The sequence below is a fragment of the Erpetoichthys calabaricus genome, chromosome 6 (genome assembly GCF_900747795.2).
Source record: "Erpetoichthys calabaricus chromosome 6, fErpCal1.3, whole genome shotgun sequence".
In the NCBI taxonomy this organism is placed as follows: Eukaryota; Metazoa; Chordata; class Cladistia; order Polypteriformes; family Polypteridae; genus Erpetoichthys; species Erpetoichthys calabaricus.
In genome coordinates this window covers 156,666,308-156,690,017 of record NC_041399.2, presented here as the reverse complement: position 1 = coordinate 156,690,017, position 23,710 = coordinate 156,666,308, and the positions used below count along the sequence as shown (strand labels likewise).

Below are 23,710 nucleotides of genomic sequence, written 5' to 3'. Positions count from 1 at the left end.
AAATCAGCTGAATTTTGGTGTGTCCTCTTCGATGGATCAGAAGATATAACAAAAATGAAGCAGGAAATTGTGTACATTGCTTCTGTGTCCAGCAATGGACATTTCAGCTCAGATTTCCTTGGAACAATTAACCTGGGGGCCAATCGAACAGCACAGGACATAGTGGACGGACTTGTTCAACTGTTTCATACTTGTGGTTTAGCAGAGTGGAAGATGAAGCTGGTCTCAGTATGCACTGACGGAGCCGCTGTCAACATTGGAATTTACAATGGGGTCGTTCCAAAATTACGTCAGATGGTGGACATTGGGGATTCCCTTGTACATATCCTGTGCACCGCCCACACCCTGGAGAACTGCACCAAGTCAGCTGATTGCACAGTCCCATACTGTGAGTCATTTAATCAATCCACGTTGAAGCTGCTAAGCTTTTACTTACAGAAAGGGGGTGCAAAACGAATTGCACAACTAAAGCAGATCTGTGAGGAGAAAGGCATTGCTTTTGTCAAATTTGGAAAGTTTAACAATATCAGATGGTCTGTATGGAGACAGGAGACTCTGTTGAAAATATGGAGAATGTTACCAGCCATTCAGATTCAAGTGACAACAAGTGATGACAGTAGCCTAAAGCATATCTGCACAGAGCATTTTTGTTGTTTTCTAGCCAACATGCTTGATATTGGGAGCATTTTACAGTTCACTTCCCTCAGGTTCCAGCAAGAGAATCTGACTATTGGTGAATGCAAAGATGAACTTATGGTTGCTATTGGACAGCTGACACTACTGATGGACAGTGAGGGTAAGTACAGGAAGGAGACTGTGGCACATGCTGATGCTGACAGGGACAAGACTGATGTGTTGAGAGCTCTAATTAATGAGTTTGAAAGCAGATATGAATCCCTCAAATCATGTGATCACTTTTTGATTTTTGATTCTACAACTTGGCCTCTTGAAATGAAAGTCTTCCACAGTTTTGGGAACACAATACTTAGTAACATCCTTGAGACATATGAGGCCAGCATGTCTGTTAACAGAGTCTCCACTTTAAGAGAGTGGATGCATTTAAAGCAAGCAGGAAAACGTTTGGCAGCCTCCTCTGTGCATGACCTGGTGAATGTAGTGAAGACAAGCAATCCAGGCAGTTGCTCCAACATTCAGAAAGTCCTTCTGTTGTCCCTTACACTGCCTTTGAGCAGTGCTGCATGTGAGCGGGGATTTTCATATCTGAATATAATAAAAAACAAGTACAGATCCTGCCTGTCAGACCCTCACCTATCTCATCTCTAATGCACATCCTGTTGTCTAAGTTCACAACAGAGACCTTTAACCCAAAGCCAGCTGTTGACTTGTGGATGCAAACAGCTAATCGCAGGCTGAACCAGGGAGAAAGGAACAGGCCTAGCACATCTGTGTCTTCTACTGTTTTTGAAATAGAGAAAGACAGTCAGGAGGGGAGTAATGATGATGACCTAAGATAACTTTCAGTGCTTTTAAATAGCAGTAACTGTTGTCAGTGCTTAAAAAGCTGTCATTTCATTTCAGTGTTTGAAAAGCAGTCATTTCATTAGAAAGCTACATACTACGGGGCTTTAAAGAACAGATATTTTGTTGTACTGGTTTTATTCATTCTCAGTTGAAATTAAAGTACATGTGATGTCAGGTTATCCATCTATCCCTCTATTGTGTTCATCCTGTGAGGTGGGTCATGGAAAAAATGTATTTAAAAAAAGTGAGGACTAAGCAACAACCCCAGGTTCTCCCCTGAGAACAAGACCAAATATGTTATGTGCACCCCTGTCTATACAAATAGACACTAGTGAGTTTATAAATGTATACATTCAAATTCAGGTCCCTGGATCTGCAATGCAGCATGACTATCTACTGTACTACAGTGTTGTAACATGTAATTACTTACATAAGAGCCGCACATATTCCACATTTTAATTGCATGTGACATTTGACAAATCTTTCCATACAAATCTCTTTTGTACACAACTATTTTATAAATTCTAATTAGCAAGAAAAAAAACAAACAGATAACAATACAGTAGAACTGGCGCTCTGCTCTGTCCAGGGATTGCCTTTCTGCCTTGTGATTGCTAGAGTAAGCTCTAGCTTCCCTGCAACCCAGCTAAGGATAAGTGGTTTTAGAAAATGGATGAATGGATGATAACAAAACAGTTAACCCTTGATTTCATTGAATAAATAAGTATTTAGTAGGTTCTTACAGTTACTAAATTATTTACTAATGTCAAATGTGGCAGAGACATAATTGTTGTCTGAAGTTTCTTGATTTGTATTAAATTAAAAATGACTTAACTTTCTGTTTCATACTACAGGATAAACTTTAATTTGTGATATTCATGCTTTTTGCACCTCCCATATAATAATGAAATATTTTTGCTTTTCTTAGATTTTTTCATTTTTGCTCATACTGACATTAGTATGTATCATACATTTTAGATATGTTTGCACACTTATGAAAAAAACAGTTAACAATTTTCATTCGGCATAAAGCAAATTAAAATATACTATATATGGAGGAAGTATGACAGCAGACATGGTAAATAGATAAAAAAGTAATAGAAGTGTTTAATTAAAACACAAACCCCGAATAATGCATGCTTTTCGAAATACTAATAATATTCTTGCTTACATATCTGTGATTCAATGGGATAGGCTTCAACATCTTAGGTTCAGAAAATGGATGAAGGTTTTCTTTGGCCTTTATCAGAAAAAAAACTTGAAAGTTTTGAAAGCAATAAAAATCAAGGTATAATATAAATTAATTTGTAAGGAATAAAAAAGTGTAAAAAGACTTGCAATGCCTTTGTATTTTAAAATAAGAAACTATTTTAAACAGCTTTATAAAACTAGAGTGCAGTAAATAAACAGGCCACATGTAAAATAAAATAACCTCCACCATTTCTTACCTCACAATAAAGGCTGCAGCTGAAAAAAGTCAGGGCAGTTGAACTTGAATTTCAAGTCAGGATTGCCAGTACAAACTCTTATTTTACTTTTCAAGTGAATGTATGCAAGAAGAATTTACATATACTCTACATTATTATTTAAATGGCAGCCCTTATTTGGTAAAATCCATGAAATAAACTTGGGATCACATACCCTTATTCACACTACCCTTTGCAATCTCTTTCAACTAAACAGCTGCATATATGGTGAGGTAGCTGAAAGAAATCAGGGAAAATATTCCTGCAATAGTTTTATTATTCTGTGTGTTTCACAATTTTCATTATTCGACCACTGTATATGGCACCTATTTATTCCACTCATGATCAAAACTGATGTAGACAAAAGCTAATCAGATCTGAGACTATAAAACAAACATATACAGTGCTGCCTTTAATCTCTGAGCATTCCTGCACATACTGTATATGCTTTAATGTTTTACAATGATATTTCTATAGTGTCCTATTCACCCATTTCAGGAGAGAATAAGTATTGGGACAATATGTATTTTCACTGTAATCTTCTGGTTGTTTATTTGTGGGTTCTTTTGAGATGGTAAGCAAAACCTTTTGAGGCCATGCAGACCAGTAGTTTGCTTTTAAGTATTTCTGACTTCTGTCTCCATTTCAGCAATTTAAATGTGTTAGCAACTCATAAACTGACTCATTCAGGCTTTCCAATTTATTTCTTGATTTTGTATCATTGTCTGGTGAAATAAAGAGATTTCAATATGTGTGGGGATACATTTTATATCTAACAAGACAAGATGTTTTCATACACTTCTAAAGTCACTCTACTGAACAAGAATTCGTTTAATCATTAAGAATTTAAATGAACAAGGCCTTAATACTCCCAAACATGGCTAAGCAATAACAAATAAATTTCCACCATACTTCCCAATATAAGGTCATCTACTTTGGATGTGTTATACATTTTGGATTTTGTTTCATTTGTGATTGTCTTTTTGCAGCTTTTTGTAGGAGGTAACTGCAGCAATGGGGTTAAAAGGTTATCTAATTAACAGTGTTCTCATCTGAGCTGCAGACAACAAACCTTGCTTTGTGCCTTTCTCAATAATATGTATTTTTTGATCCCTCGTTTTCTGAATTTAAATTCTCAGACTGTGATTTTTCACTTCTTGCTTTGGTTTTGGCACTTCGACTTTCTTGATCTCTCAGTTCTGACCCTTTACCTGTCTTCAGTCTATTCTCCTTGTTCCCCTTTTAAAATGTGCTGGCTTACTGACATAACATGATTCCTACTCTTTGTTCCTTTCTCCACTCTATCAATATTACCCCAATTAGATGTAGCTTTACATTTGCTCATCTGTATATAATACTGTGTGCCACAACTCTTCTGGCACATATCTGCACTGTTTTCATTTTTTGTTGCGGATATCTTTGCATCTTAAAGTGTAACTTTTATCACTGTGTTATTAAAGTCTGCCGTGCACAGCAGTCTGTGACACTTTCAGCCTTGTAATATGGAGGTTGTTGACTTCACCGACATTTGGTTTAGAGTTTTTCTTCAGAACTCAAAATTTTTTTTCCCCCGTCTACTATAGTAGGGTTTTTTGATGACCTGGTCATTCTTCTTCTTCTTCTTTCAGCTGCTCCTGTTAGGGGTTTCCACAGCAGATATTCTTCTTTCATATCTTTCTGTCCTCTGCATCTTGCTCTGTTACACCCAGTCTCCTGCATGTCCTCTCTCACCACATCCATAAACCTTCGCTTAGGCCTTCCTCTTTTCCTCTTCCCTGGCAGCTCTGTCCTTAGCATCCTTCTCCCAATATACCCAGCATCTCTCCTCTGCACATGTCCAAACCAACGCAATCTCGCCTCTCTGACTTTGTCTCCCAACCATCCAACTTGAGCTGACCCTCTAATGTACTCATTTTTAATCCTATCCATCCTCGTTACACCCAGTGCAAATCTTAGCATCTTTAAATCTGCTACCTCCAGCTCTGTCTTCTGCTTTCTGGTCAGTGCCATTGTCTCCAACTCATATAACATAGCTGGTCTCACTACCGTCCTGTAGACCTTCCCTTTCACTCTTGCTGATACCCATCTGTCACAGATTACTCCTGACACTCTTCTCCACCCATTCCACCCTGCCTGCGCTCTCTTTTTCACCTCTCTTCCAAAATCCCCATTACTCTGTACTGTTGATCCCAAGTATTTAAACTCATCCACCTTCGTCAACTCTACTCCCTGCATCCTCACCATTCCACTGACCTCCCTCTCATTTATACACATGTATTCTGTCTTGTTCCTACTGACCTTCATTCCTCTCGTCTCTAGAGCATATCTCCACCTCTCCAGGGTCTACTCAACCTGCTGCCTACTATCGCTACAGATCACAATGTCATCAGCAAACATCATAGTCCATGGGGACTCCTGTCTAATCTTGTCTGTCAACCTGTCCATCACCATTGCAAATAAGAAAGGGCTCAGAGCCGATCCCTGATGTAATCCCACCTCCAACTTGAATGCATCTGTCACTCCTATCGCAGACCTCACCACTGTCACACTTCCCTCGTACATATCCTGTACAACTTTTACATACTTCTCTGCCACTCCCAACTTTCTCATACAGTACCACAGCTCCTGTCGAGGTACCCTGTCATATGCTTTCTCCAGGTCCACAAAGACACAATGCAACTCCTTCTGGCCTTCTCTAAACTTCTCCATTAACATCCTCAGAGCAAACATTGCATCTATGGTGCTCTTTCTTGGCATGAAACCATACTGCTGCTCACTAATCATTACCTCACTTCTTAACCTAGCTTCCACTACTCTTTCCCATAACTTCATGCTGTGGCTCATCAATTTTATTCCCCTGTAGTTACTGCAGCCCTGTACATCCCCCTTATTCTTTTAAATATCGGCACCAGTACACTTCTTCTCCACTCCTCAGGCATCCTCTCACTTTCCAAGATTCCATTAAACAATCTGGTTAAAAACTCCACCGCCATCTCTCCTTAACACCTCCATGCTTCCATTGGTATGTCATCTGGACCAACGGCCTTTCCATTTTACATCCTCTTCATAGCTGTCCTTACTTCCTCTTTGCTAATCCATTGCACTTTCTGATTCACTATCTCCACATCATCCAACCTCTTCTCTCTCTCGTTCTCTTCATTCATCAGCCTCTCAAAGTACTCTTTCCATCTGCTCAACACACTCTCCTCGCTTGTGAGTATGTTTCCATCTTTATCCTCTATCACCCTAACCTGCTGCACATCTTTCCCAGCTCAGACCCTGTGTCTAGCCAATCGGTACAGGTCCTTTTCTCCCTCCTTAGTGTCCATCCTCTCATAAAACTCATCACACGCCTTTTCTTTAGCCTTTGCCACCTCTCTCTTCACCTTCAGCCTTATCTTCTTGTACTCTTGTCTACTTTCTGCATCTCTGTGACTATCCCACTTCTTCTTTTCCATCCTCTTCCTCTGTATACTCTCCTGTATTTTCTCATTCCACTACCAGGTTTCCTTTTCCTCCTTCCTCTTTCCAGATGTCACGCCAAGCACCCTTCTTGCTGTCACCTTTACTACATCTGCTGTAGTTATCCCAGCTGTCTGGTAACTCTTCAGTGCCACCCAGTGCCTGTCTCACCTCCTCCCTAAACTCAACCTTGCAGTCTTCATTTTTCAACTTCCACCATTTCATCCTTGGCTCTGCCCTCACTCTCTTGATCTCCAACGTCATCCTACAGACCACCACCCTATGCTGCTTAACTACACTTTCCCCTGCCACCACTTTGCAGTCTTCAATCTCCTTCAGATCAACTCTTCTGCATAGGATGTAATCTACCTGTGCGCATCTTCCTCCACTCTTGTACGTAACCCTATGTTCCTCCCTCTTCTTACAATTCGTATTCACCACAGCCATGTCCATCCTTTTGGCAAAATCCACTATCCTCGGACCTTCTTCATTCCTCTCCTTGACACCATACCTACCCATCACCTCCTCATCGCCACTGTTCCCTTCACCAACATGCCCATTGAAATATGCTCCAATCACCACTTTCTGTCCCTTGGGTACACTTTCTCACCCATTGCACACCCAACTTGCAGTAACTATCTTGCACTAAATATGCACTAACAACATTCATCATCACACCTCCAATTTCCAGCTTCATAATCATTACTCTGCCCGACACTCTTTTCACCTCCAAAACACTCCTGACATACTGCTCCTTCAGAATAAATCCTACCCCATTTCTCCTTCCATCCACACCATGATAGAACAATTTGAATCCACCTCCAATCCACCTGGCCTTACTCCCCTTCCATTTAGTCTCTTGCATGCACAATATATCAACCTTCCTTCTCTCCCTCATATCTGCTAACTCTCTCCTCTTACCAGTCATACTGCCAACATTCAAAGTTCCTACCCTCAGTTCCATTCTTTTTACTTTCCTCCTCTCCTCCTGCCTCCGGACACATCTCCCCCCTCTTCTTCTCCTTCCTCCTGGTCATTGAAGATTGATAATATAATATTAGATTATTTATTTTTCAAGACACTACATTTTTTCTAAGCTCAGTTAATGTGCCATACAGGAATTCTAAATTAATTTCAATATTTTGTTTCTGCATCCAAATTGCTTATTTTTTTCCCCCCCCAAGAACTATTTTATGATGTCATTCTGGTTTATGCCTTATAGCTTCAAAAGGGAGATCCAACCTTTAATTTTAAAGTCTACGTAATTCAAGTCATGGTCACGGAGGGTCTGGGGCTATCTAGTAAGAACTGGACACAAGATATGAACCATTCCTAGATAGGGCACCACTCTTTTGCAGGGCAGACACATAATCTTTCCAACCAGGTATGCTTAAAAAGTGAAGGCTAGCTAAATCCAATAATATACTCATATGTGTCTAACAACCACAACATGAGACATTTCTTAGCTGCTTATCAAATAGTTATGTTTACCTGGACGTTTTCTTGAATTATTTACTTGCGTGCCAGAGGATTGGAATTGTATTCATATTATAAATTGGGTGTAACTGATCATGAAAAATGTAATATTAGGGGAAAAGCAAAAGTCATAATCAGAAGACCTTGACTGTGAATCTGTAATTCTTAGAACTAACCAAATTATGTTTTTATTACACAAAGTCTTCAGTTTAATTTTTACACAACATTTTAACAACACATTAATGTAGTCCTTTACTCTTAAATAAATGACCATCACAATACATATGTATTGCTGTTACAGCAACAGGGAGCATTCTTTAGACATAAACACTCTGCACAATGATGCTATTATAACTTAAGAACATAAACAATTAAACAGACTAAATTTCAAAATGCAAACAAAGTAAAACAAAATACTCCACAGTTCAAGAAACTAGAAGAAAATAACTACAGAAAATGACAGATTGGGGGAAAACAAAAAGAGGCATATCTCTATTAAAATAAAAAAATCTAGGGTCGAGACATGATCTTCTCGGAAAGACACTTTGACATCCCGCGAGAGACACTTTAACTTCTCGCGAGACAAGGCAGTGAGACAAAAGGACAGCTGCTGTACAGGCTTTTAAATGATCAACACGCAGCACGATTAACACGCAGATCGACAGCAGCAAACCAGCAGCTGATTCGGAAAGACACTTTGACATCCCACGAGAGACACTTTAATGTCCCGCTAGAGGCACGGCAGTGAGACAAAAGGACAGCTGCTGTACAGGCTTTTAAATGATCGACACACAGCGCGACAAGCAGAACACGTAGCTCGGTGGCAGCAGCAGCACGCCAGCAGCTGATCAGACCGCATCTCCTTAGCATGCGTTCAGGCCCACCTTCACAACGTGAGCGGCAGAGACGCGAAGTGGCTGGTGCGTAGCGTGCCCTGGGGTTTGGGAAGGGGGTAAGTGAGTGAGGCGAGCAGGGGGCAAAGCCCCCTATTCTTTAAACATTTAAAAAAGGAGAGCTAAGCATATTACTAAAGAATTTTTAGGAACATACATAGAAGTAAGGGATGATTGGGGAAGAACACAAAAAGGCAAGAAAGTACACTAAACTAAAAACAAAATGGGCCTGCATTTTGGGTGCTGTTACTTTTCAGTTAGGCAACCCCTACTCAGAAAGAAGATGTAGCATGCTGCATAATGTTTTCAGCTGAAATGAGAAATTCTCAATTACAGAGTGCAGAAACACAGCAACAAATCAAAAGTTTGCTATCAAATACTCACAGCACACTACAGAATCACAGCACGCTACAAGTCAGAACAAAGCTTGCATACTAATACTGTTGGGGAAAATAGTGATTATTATCTAGAACGATAGGTACACTGCAGAGGTAGAGAAAATGTATATGTAAAACCCAGCATACAAGCTTCAAAAATGTTTTACATGAAGTACTGGAAAACAACAGAAACACTAATTTATAATATATTTAAGTGAATTACATAAATATTACTGAGAATGTTTTAAATATATTATACAACAAAGATTGAACATTAACTAAAATTTGTAATTCAGAGCAGAAATATAAATTTAATATATGGAATTCTGAAAAGCAGACTGAATGGTCCACACCACATACTAAATTTTGGCTAGGATAGAGAGGCTGAGTTGCTGCCCACAGAACACATGAATTCAAATCACGATGACACCCCCTACAGGATGCTTTGCTGCAACACAGTATTTCTGGTTTAACAGAATTAGTGACTAGTAGCACATGTCTAGCAAGCAGAATATGTTTTATTTCAAAATTAAATCAATGATTGTCATTACAGTTTATTATTCGATCCTTTCTGCAAACAGATGGCAAGACTGTATCTAAATTTTAACCATTTTTCATTTTACTCAGTTTCCTTTTTAGAGTATTTTATTGATTAGTAAGCAATGTTGCAGTTACTTTCTCAGTTTTGGTATGTTTTCTAACAACTGTACATATTGGAGTATAACAAACCTATATTTAATTTTAAAAGTGCTATAAAAATTAGTTTGGTGTGTAAATTTATATATTGTAAAGCACAATTATTGTTTGTCAAGTTTAGCACTTTGAAAAAACGAAATGGTAAATGTTGTATGTGTTATCAGTCAGTACTTTCTGACACCTTTAGCAGTAATCACAGCTTCCATAAATTCATTGAAACCTTTTAAAAATCTGTCCATTCTAGCTCTGGTCGCTAAGCTTATCATGAATCTGTATGTTAACATTTTAGCACATATCTTCAACACAAAGAGCTTATTTTTCTTGTACTCATAACTTGATTTCTTCACCAACAGGTCATTTAAGGCTTTTTATCTCTGATCTTTTAAATCATATTAATAATTATTCTATACTAGAACTGAAACGTCTCTTAAATCATCAGGGAAAGCATTGATAAAGGAGGCATGTCACTAAGTATGTAGGACTTACTACAAGAGAAGCTCATATACATCACTGCATAGCAAAACTGTTAGTGTTAAAATAACTCTTATAGTAGCAAAAGTAACCCTTAAAAAATGTACAGGTATATATGTAAAGACTGGACCCATACATACTCAAAGTATATACACAGAAAAGATAATTTGGGTCAGGACCAGTGCTGGAATACAACTCAATTGGAGGCCAACTTTAACCTGCTCTAGAAGAATGCCAGATGGAGAAACAAGCAAGAATTATGAATAATTCAAGGAATATAAGCGTAACGGAAGGAGAGTGGGGAATCCACAATAAAACCTCATACATTTCCCACCTCTGTAACTTCTGGCAGCAGGAAGTTTGCTATTGAGGGTCCTGCAGGGTTGTCTGGTCATTTTGTTAAAGATTGGGGAGCAGTCTGGCTGGCATATCTGTGGCCACCAGAGGGAATTCTGGGCAGACAATTACAGGGGATTTGTAAGTGCTTCAGAGAAGTTGTGCTTGTGTTTCTCAAGAGTCTCAGAGTAGGAAAACAGTTGTAACTGGCTCAGAAATCTCAGTGTATAATATTTTTTCTCTATATTTTTAGTTTCTTTTTTATTTGGTTTATATTTTCTATTTAAATTTTCATTCACAATGAAAATGGCAAATAAGTATAAATGCATCAGACCAGAAACAATGAAATCCAGCTCAATGAAGCCCTAGTACTAAAGTCTTTACATCATATTTCTGAGGCCTAGAAACCGGCTCAAAAATACAGTGTCTGTATATTTTCAACTATACATTTCTGGCCTCCATGAAACACACTATGACCCTCCAGTTATGAGAACAGTACTATAAACTATTTGTAATCTGATTGCATAGAGGATTGATATACTTGCAAACACATGTAAATTAAAAGATAAATCCCACAATAAAAACAGATGTTAATTTAGAAACAGTGCAAAGGGAGGAAAGTAGCAAAAGAAAGTCATCTGGATGAACGATGAAGGGTTCAATAAAAAGTACAGTGTTTCAGTTTTGGCAACATATGAGGAATACATTTAGAAATAAGTTTTGCTTTATTTGTTTAAGGCTTTGTCAGGAGATTTTGCTTTCTGCTGAATATGGAATTTTAGGTAAAATGACGATATGATGCACATTGGTTTGAAAATTTTTGCTAATACAGTGGAACCTCAGTTTGCGAGCATAATTCGTTCCGGAAACGTGCTTGTAGTCGAAAGCACTCATATATCAAAGTGAATTTCCCCATAAGAAATAATGGAAACTCAGATGACTTGTTCCACAACCCAAAACTATTCATATAAAAATGATTAATACAAAATATAAAGTAAAAATACATAAAACAAATTAACTGCACTTTACCTTTGAAAAGAATCATGGCTGGTGTGAGTGAGTTTATAAACTCTTGTGGGATTGCACCCAATGGGACGACACGCGGAAGAGCTTCGCAAAGCAATCGCAGTCTCCCAGCGCTGTAGCAGTTCGCCGTAAAACTGAATCCGAAAAGATCACGGACATGCTATAAGCGCCTGCCGTTGATGGGTGATACAAGGAACAAGGAACATTATAAATGCGCAGGGCCCTGCCCGACTGCTGTGTCTGTGCTGCTATAGGAGAGTGGCAGATCCCGCTACAATAAATAACCGCGCTGTTGCTGTTTCAAGCAGAATAAAGCTGGTGTTGCTAAAGAACTGAGACTCAGCTTCGTGTTTTAGGATGCAAGACGGGGACTCGCACGTCACAGCACACACGCGCGTGCGAGCAAACACACACGCGAGCAAGCGAGCACACACACACACACCCAGAGTCACAATGCTAATGCTGCAGTAAACAGTATACGCTCGTACGGATGTTGACTATATGAGTGAGGCACGCCGACTCAGACAGAGAATAGGAGACGATTGCCCACAATCCCGCAGCGATAGAGAGAGAAGAACCATCAGCTCAGTTGTGATCACATGACGCTCAGCAGACAAAGCGTATACATACTACTCGTACTGCAAGACCTCACTCGTTTATCAAGTCAAAATTTATTAAAATTTTTTGCTCGTCTTGCAAAACACTCATAAACCAAGTTACTTGCAATCCGAGGTTCCACTGTACTATGAAATTACACATTTTTGGTAAATTCCAGTATCAAAATGTTTTTTATGAAATTTCCTAAGAACATGGAACCAAAACTTCACTCAACATGCAAAACTGCCTCTCTGTGTAAATGTTGCCAGGCTATCTGAATATTTTCAGACTGTTCAGAGTACTCACGTGAAAATTTTTGTCAATAGAAATTTTTGAAAACTATTACATAACCGAAAAATAAAAGTAAAAGTAAAGGTGTACTGTTGGCATAATACAAGTATCATTTATTAAACAGCAATGCTTAGTAAAATTCTGCCACTGAAAGTCTGATATTTGTGGTATGGACTCCTCTTCACATCTCAAATAACCATAGAGAATCTATAATTCAAAAGCATCACTAAATAAAGTTTAACCTTGATATATTGATTTGGCTAATGCTAGCACATGTGGAGCTTCTCTGATGCAAGGTGAAATGTGTAGCTACATGTCCTATCATTAAGACCAGGGTCAGTATTTACCGAGTGTCTCGGAATTACTTCTGGGAATTGTATTAACAGTCTGACTAGGATAAGAATTTGTCCTACATCAGAGTAGGACATAAGAAGTATTTATGAAGTAAATATATAAAATAAAATATACAATTTGCTTCTTTATATCTGTGTGTTACCTTTAGCTATTAGTTCAGATAGAAGGTGTCATTGAAGAGCAAAAATGAAAACATTTTCATAAAGATTATAACCAGAAGCTTTAAAGTAGTAATACCGACATTAAATAAATACCTTGTTATAATTGAGGATTAGGGTTAATCAAGATGTGTTCGTGCAGAGGTCCTGAACTATCATCTCAGAAGCCCAAAGCTCAGATAAGCTAAGAGAAATGAAGCAGCTACAGTGAACAAATTAATCAGTAGAAAAATCAGAACAAGGTAATTTTCAAAATGTTCAAAGGATAAAGGTGTTTTACCAGTCACAGTATGCCAGCAGAACACCCAAATAGATTGCTGAAATATTTCCATAAGTAGCTCCTTGACAAAGATGGCACTTGTGAGAGGCAGATGCCATTAACACTATCCATGTCTGTATCATAAACACATTGTAAACTCAATAATACTTTATCTGACCATCATATATTTACCAAAAATGTTGTGATTAAACAAATCCTGAACGATCAATAAAATAATTAAAATCCCAAGAAACTTATCTTTTACTGTATTTTGTTTTGGTCCATCATTTATCAATGAATATTTTACCAGTTTAGACATATGCAAGAGGTATACACATACATGTATTAAATTTCTACAAAAAGGAAAATACTGCATCTTGGAATTCAAAAATACTGCTGCAAACAACCTTGAATTTAAATTAAAATTGGTAAAATATCCAATCCAGTCTTAGTGCATTAAATAAGTACAGTAGTTCATAATTCTTCGGTAATGTGAAAATGAGCTAAATGTCACATCAACAAAGACAAAGAAATTCACCTGCTACTTTTCAGGTCCTGAAAGCAAGAGTCTATTGTCTTTAGTCTCAAAGCTCTATTTGAGCGGGCAAATCGCATGTAGTTGATGAGCTCATTTTGATGATGATCATTCACTCCTAGTTCTGCCTGTAAAGGAGAAAAAAATTACATCAACCTTCAAATTCATGTTTGGCATTACACATCATTATTTTAATTGTTCAGCCTTGTGTTCGGCACAGTAATGTGTCAGGTAAGTTCGTAACTGTTGTATACTGTATATAACAAATGTAACCTAATTAATTTTTTTCTCTGTTCAAGATATGATGGTTTCTTTAATTTTTATTTCCTATATACATTTGTATTGGCACAGGTTTGGGCTTTATCTGTTGAATATCAGGTGTAAATGTAAATACTTTTTAATGTTTTTACACATATTTTAGCTCAATCCAATATATCTCTAAACATCCCATACATCATTAACCTCACCATCCCTTATGCAGCTGGCATGACATTGGTTTAAAGTTTGAATTTGAATATTCAAAAAATTGCCTCAAAAACTGTTGAAATAAAGAAGTAGTGACCTAGTAGTAGAAGTAGTGATTGCTTTGATAAGATATTTGTCATCGCACAAACTCACATTTTAAGATCAAAGAGAAATACATATAGAGCTGTTTTTGTTTCACAATACTATGTTATTAACTTAGATAACTATTCCCCAGTTTATCACATAATATTGTATTTTTTTGTTCCATTTCTGAAATTAAACATACAGTGGAACCTTGGTTCACGACCATAATTCGTTCCAAACCTCTGGTCGTAAACAATACAATTAATCCGTTCCAGACCGTACGAACTGTATGTAAATATATTTTTTAAAATATTTTTAAGCACAAATATAGTTAATTACACCCTAGAATGCACAGTGTAATAGTAAACTAATGTAAAAACATTGAATAACACTGACAAACACCCAGGCTCCCTGCTCAGCTGCACGTACAGGCTCGCTCTCAGCTGCATGCTAGTGATGTGTCATTCGCGAACGAGCCAGTTCTAAGAGCCAATGCTTTGAAGCGAACGAGAGGAGCCGATGCCCGTTGAGCAGAGCCGAGGCTTCAGCCGCTCCAGATAGTACAGTATTGCCTGCTCAGCTCTGCTGAAAATCCATTCGGCAGGGGCGGGACTTTACTTATATGGGCGCACAGAACATTGGCTCATAATGCCGGCTAGTTCACGAACAACACATCTGACTAGGATCGTACCATTATGTGAAAGAAGAAAGGGGGGCAGACGCTCCACAGACAGCGAGTGTTGGTACAGGCCAGGTACACAGAGCGACAGTGTCGCTCTGTGTACCTGTCGCTGCGACAGACGAGGAGCCAGATTTAAATGCAAGCGCATCATGAAGAAAAATAGAAGAGTGAAGAAATGAGTGAAAGCCGAAAAAGAAGCAGCCTCTGGCTGCATTTCACTGATATTGGAGACTGCAAAGCCAAGTGCAGAATTTGTAATATGAAAATATCCGTTATAGCAGGGTCAACAACAAACCTGCACAGACATATAAGAACCACCCACCCATCCGTGCAACTGGAGGAGAGCGTGCCCTCTCTCCTGCCATCCACTGACCCTGGAAAAGAGCCAAGTACTTCTGCTGCAGCATCCACTGTCTTACCGAAAACTGCAGGTATAACACGGTCTTCAGTTCAAACCAAAATAAGCACATTTATTCCAAAACAAATGACGCCAAACAAACAAATAAGTGTCGATGAGGAGCTGGCTAAAATGATAGCTGGCGACTTTTAACCATTTTCCATTGTGGAGGACAGAGGATTTACAACTTTTGTACAGGCCTTAAACCCCATGTATGTTCTCCCTAGCAGAAAAACTTTGTCCCAAACAATTATTCCATAACTATATATCTGAGGATGGAGTACAACACTGTGCTTTCAGAAAACACTGCTCTGGAAAAAAGGTAGCATTTAATGACAAAAGAGCTGTGGATGAGGCATTTCAAAGAATAAGTGCAGCAGCAGCAAGATGCAACCCCAGCAGCCTGTCTGCTCCTCCATCAGAGGGCCAAGAGGAAGAAATTGGAGCAGGGGCGTGTTCACAGGAACCACAAGCTTCTGCTGTGTGGAGGCTCTTTGACGAAAGAGCAACAGGAGACACTGCAAGGAGAAATCCCACAGCTGATGCTATGCTGGAGTTGAGGTCCTATCTTGAGGAGCCCCTCATCCAAAGATCTGAAGACCCACTGAGCTGGTGGGAGGCCAAGGCTGCAGTCTACCCACGCCTGGTTAAGGTAATGGTAGGAAGACTTTGCATTGTTGCTACATCGGTCCCCTCAGAAAGAGTCTTCTCAAAAACAGGACAAATAATCACGGAGAGGAGAAATCGCATCAGCCCACCTAAGCTGAGGCATCTGGCATTTCTGAATGCCAACCTGGCCTAAAAACGTTTATTCAAAGAGTCATAGTGTTGTGTTGTTGTTGTTGAGTTTGGCCTTTATTTAATTTGTTTGCTGTGTTTTTGTGTTAAGTTGTTCATTTAAAGCTTTTATTAAAATGTTAAACAATAGTAACTGTGTATTTATTGTAATGAAAAAATGCATAAAAATACGTAATGTCTGAAAACAATGAAAAAGAAATTGCTTAGGCTATACACAAACCATTTATAATTGCTTAATTAGGCTAAAATATAAGCATCCAAGTGATACTAAACGAAGAGCCATTCGGGAGCCGTAAGAGCCAGCTCTTTAAAGGGAGCCGATCCAAAAGAGCCGAAGCTTTAAAAAGAGCCGGAGCTGCCATCATTACTGCATGCTGCTCTCTCTCTCTCTCTCTCTCTAGCACGGGAGCCTGCCTGCTCTCTCTCTCTCTATCTCCAGCACACGAGCCTGCCTGCTCTCTTTCTCTCTCTCTCATCAGCACTCGAGCCTGCCTGCTCTCTCTCTCTCTCTCATCAGCACATGAGCCTGCCTGCTCTCTCTCTCTCTCTCTTACATTGCAGCAGTTCACGTCTGACCGAGAACAATGCAACACGTGCGGAAATCATCAGCGCGCACAAACCGAAAGGGAAACTGGCTTGTTCGTATACCGAGTGTGTGGTCGTGAACCGAGGCAAAAGTTTGGCGAACTTTTTGGTCGTAAACCGAGTTGTACGTGTACCGAGGCGTTCGTGAACCGAGGTTCCACTGTACATACTGTACATTCATCCAAGTGCAGAAAATGTTTTTTTTTTTTAATATTTTTTATATATAAAATATTCCTTAATCTGTACTTTTCAATGAGTAATATTACAAATTAAAGAATGAATAGATTTAATAAGCTAATTAAACTAACTGTTAACCACAAAATATAGAAATTATAGTTTACTAGCCATGTGCGCCCAACTACGTTGCGCGTGTTAAAGTTGTCTGTAAAGGGCTCCCTGTTTAAACGCGGCTGCCAGTCGTGAACTGGGCCCTTCGTCGCACAGCATTATGATTTTATATAAGGGAAACAAAATTACAAAACAAAACCCTTGGACATTGATTCGATAGGAATGGCCTACTCGGAATCACTGTCCGAATAGTAATTATGTGGTGGTGGAGGAGCATTTCTGCATCTCTCCGTTCACAGTCCGTCTCGTTTTCATGACGCTGTCGTTTCCTGTCACGATCTCTTCTCAACCTTTCTCCAATCTCACAGGTTGCTTTGTGGCAATCCAAAGAGTAAGGAAGAACCAATGCTTCTTTCTTGAACTCCAAACGCCGACTGATGGAAAATCACAGAAGTGTGCCCGATTTATATACTCTGACTGACGACTCCAAGAAGTGGGTGAACATTCGATTTGGACGAAGTGCTGCCAACGACGGTCGATAGAATCACAAAAAACCACAGTCTCGACAACGAAGCAGGTGTCGACGCCAGATCTAAACACAAAGCACGGTGTCAACGCCAGAACTAAACACAAAGAGTGCTATCGACAGTGTTTGTAAACAAAAGTAACAACCAAGGTGTTGTGTATTCAGCCAGTACAAACAGCACGTAGTCTCCTTTAGTTGAATCCTCTTTAATCACCACACTCCAACCTCATCCAACGATCCTCCCCCTCACTTCCTCTCCTCCTCCATCACTACTGCCCTCTACTGAACACAGCAGGAACACCACACAAGGCAGTGAATTCGCAGACAAACAAAGATCAAGATCCAAATGAAGATCATATATAAAGATTGGCTATCTGCTATATGATAAAACTCTAAGGTCTCTGTGATCAGTTCCTCAGAGCAATCTGATTGGTCAGTTTGGCTTTGGTGACGTAACAAAAGAAGAACTGTGACTGTGAGATACAGTACATAAAGAGAAGTAAAGGTGAACAATGAAAGAATCACCACCAAAGACAGGAAGTATAAAACCTGACAGGAGGCAAGAAAGACAACTCAAAAATAATGACAGAATCTGAGAAGCAGGCTTTACGGGAACATGCTTGAGAAAGGGAGTGCTGGTGAAAACAGGTTTACATACACGTGAATACCAAGGAAAGCAGTACAAGTATACATAGGGCAAGAGATAGCAAATATTTTAAAAATATTCTATTACCTGTCTTTGACATATAGTGGCTAGTTTTATATATATTAAAATAATACAGTTTGTATTCTACCCGCCAAATATTGAAAAGGTACAACAACACGTTTAGTTAACCTATTCTTCCAGTCACTGAAAAATAATAACAGGTCACAAGAGGGCTGAATGAATTCCAGCTAAATTTGGGCACAAGACAAGAACCTAACTAAACACAGCACTAGTCTATAATACAGCACACTAACTTACATAATCATATTCTCTTAAATATGGCCAATTTAGAGTCAATAAATAACCCAATATCTCTAGTATTCAGATATAATTCAAGTACCAGAAAAATTTAATCCAAAGGAAGTAGAATATTCGCCTTGTTGAAGACTCCATTCCTAGCCTTGCCACCTCCAGCCAAACTACTTAAATGCTCACCACAACCCAGAAGCTGGCATCACTTCAAGACCAACCATGGAAGAAGGCACTGCAACACAATGGGCATGCTTATACACTGACAAGCTACAAAGAGATTACCCATTTATAATGGGCTTAATGACCTGTTCTGGTCAAATAATGTAGTTGCCATAACAAGTGCAAAATTATTTAGCCATAGATGAGACAGTCATAAAATGTGCAGATGCTACAAAGAACAGGTCCAAAATGTCTAGAAAAATATCCACAGAAAATGGCTAAAGCTGAAAAGGCAACTCACATTCCCACTTATAACAAAATCTGTGTGCATGCCCATTCTTCTGCCTTCATCGCTGATGTACGGATTACCATGAATTAATGTTTTTATATTTTTTAAGCTAATATGTTAAAACTATTCTCTCCTCATGCTGCACAACAAATGTTAAAGTCAAAAACTTTGTAATATCACTGAGCAGACACAGAAACAAATCGACAAGGCTTTGCACCACAAAATGTTCAGAGGAGAAGTAGTAAATTACCATTACCCATAAGTAAAATATTAATATTAGGATGTATAATAATAATAGATAGTGGCACAGTGATAAGTACTGGCACCTCATGAATCCATATCTACATCTGGGATCAAATCTCATACCCAGTTATTTTTTGGTTGGAGTTTGCAAGTTCTTGCAAAGGTAATCCTCCCACATCCTTGAAGATTTTTAGAACAGGGCCAAAACTGGCTCTGTTTGATTTTTGGATTGTGTGTGAGTAGGCCCTGTGATGAAATGTTATTTGCCACATTACATATTTCTTTGCCAACAACAAATTGGTAATCTGTCTAATCATCCTTTTCTGACCTGTTCTTTCCAATATGCGATTGCAGTCCATCTCAATAACACTGGGCATAAGAAAAAAAATAACCAAGCAAAATGTGTAAGACAATCACATTGCACAGTTATTTTCATACCCATACTCACTAACTCAGACCAGATCTGATTATAAATCTTCCATCAGTTTGGTCTGTGCATTCTGAGGAAGTAAACAAAATCAAAAATTACCATGAGAAAATCAATGCCAATATGCAGAAAACATGCAAACTCCACACAGAAAGCTGCTTAAGCCCAGGACTATGGAGCTCTAAGGCATCATTGCTAACCACTGCAATAACGTGTGACGCCAAATTATCACATTTTCTTTCAAATGTATGGAAGGTGCTCAAGTCGATGCAGGTAAAATTGTCAATATTATGTGCCACTTGTAAATTTAGGTCCCAATTTATGGGCTATCTAAAGCAATCCACAATGTACAATGTCCAAAGGCCAACCTAGTAGTAAACTAAAAACCATCTCATCCAAACACCAGGTAGCTCCAACATCAGTAATAACCCATTATTTTAACTTGAATTTTAAGGTTAGGTTACCTCTTGTATAGAATCACACAACTTTGATTAAACCGACTCTGCAGCAATCAACAGTTTGAAATTAATTATGAGAATGTCCTGCAATGAACGAATGTCATAGCCAAAACTGATTCTTAATATTTGCCCTGAATTTATCATGTAAAAATAAAAAACATTAATAATTTAATGATGACTACTTCTTCAGTGAACATACACATCTCCATTTTCTTTAACAAGTCACACATTTATTAAGAAAAATAACCAAAAAATAAGCTACTCTAACCTATACCGGCAGTAGATGCACATGCGCAATTTAATTAAAAAGAAGTTTAGACGAGTAAAACGGCGCTACAGAGCAATAGTAAAGAGAATGTCATTATCATCTAGGCTGTAAATTATAAAACTGATTTTTATAGCTATTGCAATGTATTTGGAAACCATAAAACCATAAAATAAACAGACAACAAAAGGATTCAAATTTCTGAAATAGCTAGATATAGTGTGTACTACTTTATTTGCACTGAGGCAGGATTGGGTACTGTACTGAACAGTGCCAAAACTGCTGCAATATATTTGTTTTTCTGTGGTTAATTCACAAATATTTCCTTATCAGTAGGAGTTGAAGGTCCTGTGCAGGTCAACTGTACACTTCTCGTCGCGGCCGAGTGAGACGAAGTGCAACTCTTGCTCTGGTGCTGCTTGGCCTGCTGATTTGCGTGGTTGGGATTTTTCATTTACTCACCATTTTGGATGTCGGCTGTCAGGTTTTCATACGAGTTGGGTTAGCAAAAAAAGCCCTAAAAATTGCACATTTGATTTTCACAGAAAGAAAGAAAAAAACTTAAGCTCTCGTTCCTCTTCTCTAGTCCTTCAGTTACGCACCCGCGATACGCTTAGCCACATCCATCGCCTGGAAACAGACGGCGTCAACACATTGACAACCGGCTGCTACGCAACAGCTGCTGACGTCAAATTCTGTGCGACCCGATTTGAAGACACCATGACGTCTGTTACGAGCGTTGAGGAGTTGTTTTTCGAACTGTTAAGGATTTTTTTTTTGTTTTTATTGCGCATTAAGCAAATTGTGAAATACCATCAATCCGATTAATTATGTATTTTCATGCTAGTTCGGAGGCATGGATTAAAACGACTTCACAGCTGGGAGAGACGACTTTGCTACGTTCGTGGGCTATGACTGATAATATTTAGGGAGCTGGAAAATTTCATGCGAATGCCATTGCCATTTTCACGCAGATACCATTGAAATTGGTATGTGATAGTGGTGAATTCGGACACTTTCTGGTGCAGTGGCAACATTGCAGATAAAAGCGTGCTTTATTGGCTAGTCGATAAGCATTAGTTTGACGACAAGGCTTCAAGGTGACCACTAAGGGAAAAACTTTGTCTCTATTAAATGTGTCAGAAACTCTGCAACTCTAAATGTACAGTGACGATGCAGACTCTACATACAACACTGATGATAACTGCTTGTCGCATAGATTTTTTGAGATCAGCCGGTTGGGCCACTTGTATCGGCAAGAAGTGCGCTGGAAACCCGGGTTTTACGCTAATACCAAAGAAACGACGATACCCAAATCGTGTATATGTAAAGAAAATATACTTTTGGGACTATTGCATTGTCGGCGGTGTGGGAATAAATCAGAACGTTTAGGGATACCATGCGCCGAGCGCAGATGCAGTGGATTATGTTTCTGCAGACCGAAGAAATATTTATTATCTGGGTGAGGTCAAAAATTGGAGTACACAGGTTAATATTGAACTGACGCGTTTTACATTTATTTACGTCGCTAAATACAATTCAGAAAATGCCAAATTTCATGTAAGAGAAACCAACATTAAGATAAGGACAATTAAACATAGGTAAAATTTAATTTGAACATTAAATATGTAAGTACAAGATTTTACCAGAATATTCAGCCGTATTATACAATGGGTGTCTGAATCTAGATGTGATGCTTGGGATAAAATTAAGCCTTAGCATTTTGCATAGAAAACCCCACCCCATACTGTTTTTGTAAAGGTAGATGATGATCAAAAATAAGTTTCACAACAAATCTTAAGTATTTTTTCCCACTGAGATCTGTAAACACAATGAAAAAAATAAGCCTATGGAGACCTTTAAATCTCACTGAGATTATACTTTTTGTAACATTGGATGAATACAGAAAGAAATGATGAGCTGTGTTGCTCTGAATATATTTCTTTCCTCAAAACTGTGATTTTATTCTTGAAATGTAACATTTTGTAAACAAGACTGGTGGCTAGCATTTAGTACATATAGTATAAAATGTACTTTCCTATCATGTTCACTTAAATTGCAGTGACTTCAGAAATCCTGCCACTATAGGCTGCACAGTGTGAGATATTACTTTGACCTATTTCTTTGCAGGTTTACCAAAAATGTAAGCCTTTTCAGCAGTAAGATGTTTGTGTGCATCACCGAGAGCAAGAGCGTAACTTATAACCCTTCGACATGCACACAGTACCTCTACAGAAAAACAACATTTCAAAACTAAAATATAAACATTATACCTACTGTAGATAATTGTGATCTGTATGTGCAGTTTTATACAAGTCAGATCACCCAGTTCATTTGAAGCCAGGGAGAAACATGTTTCAAAAATCACTTTAAATCAGTTGTTTATGAAAGCATTCTGCAATGCTTTAATTTTAAATGTAGCCTTTAAAACAACCCTTTATATTATATCAGTTGTTAGCTATGATTACAATTTCCATTGTGACCTGTTGGAAGCCTCTCAGAGCTCCAGACCTCAGACACAACTGTACAGACACCAATCCCAGGTTCAAATGACCTTTTATTTGCAATAATACCTTTACAGGTTGTCTTGCAAACACCAATCTCTCTCTCCCCTTCTTTTCTCCCTTCCTCCAGTCAAGCTTTGTCCACCAACTCCAGTTCCCTGAGTGAGGTGAGGCAGCTTCTTTTATGCTGGACCTTAGAATACATCTGGTGCTACAACACTGCATGCAGGAAGCACTTCCAGGTCAGGCTGAACCTCCATGAAACAGGGGAGTCTTCTCCTGCCAGCACCCAGTTCTGCCATATTGAACTTGAAATCCCTTGAAACCCTATGGGTGTCCAAATCGGGACCATGCCAGAGAAGCACTGTCACCTATCATACTGGGGGATGAACTGTTCTTGGTAGGCAGTCTATCCCTTCTCATCCATTATATTTTCTTCATGACTGGGAAAGGGAATAGGGACCATCCCAGCCAGGGCATGCATTCATCCTCATTCTCCTGCTGTAGTAGCTTCCTGGCAGGCTAATAGACCCAGTAGGGATGTCAGTCTATCCATTATGTCTATCACACCATGTTACAAACTATATGTACAACTTTCTTATACAATACATTGCAACCCTGTATTAGAATAAGCCGGCTTAGAAAGTGAATAAGTTCATAAATTAACATTATTATAGTGGGAGTTAATATTTTGCCCTCCATA

At 38.7% G+C, this 23,710-nt stretch overlaps 1 protein-coding gene across 2 annotated transcripts in view; it reads right to left on the bottom strand.

Annotated features, from left to right (window-relative positions):
- lztfl1 (leucine zipper transcription factor-like 1) overlaps positions 1-21,168 on the bottom strand; it is an 85,485-nt gene extending 64,317 nt beyond the window's left edge. The window contains exons 1-2 of one of the 2 annotated variants that reach the window (XM_028804040.2): positions 20,966-21,168; positions 13,883-14,007 (exon numbers count right to left, since the gene is read on the bottom strand). In XM_028804040.2, the coding sequence (XP_028659873.1) occupies positions 13,883-14,007; positions 20,966-20,968 (128 nt within the window). In that variant the 5' untranslated portion in view covers positions 20,969-21,168. The remainder of the gene's footprint in view (positions 1-13,882; positions 14,008-20,965) is intronic. The other variant, XM_028804039.2, reaches the window with a different exon arrangement.
- Positions 21,169-23,710: the final 2,542 nt, after the last annotated feature.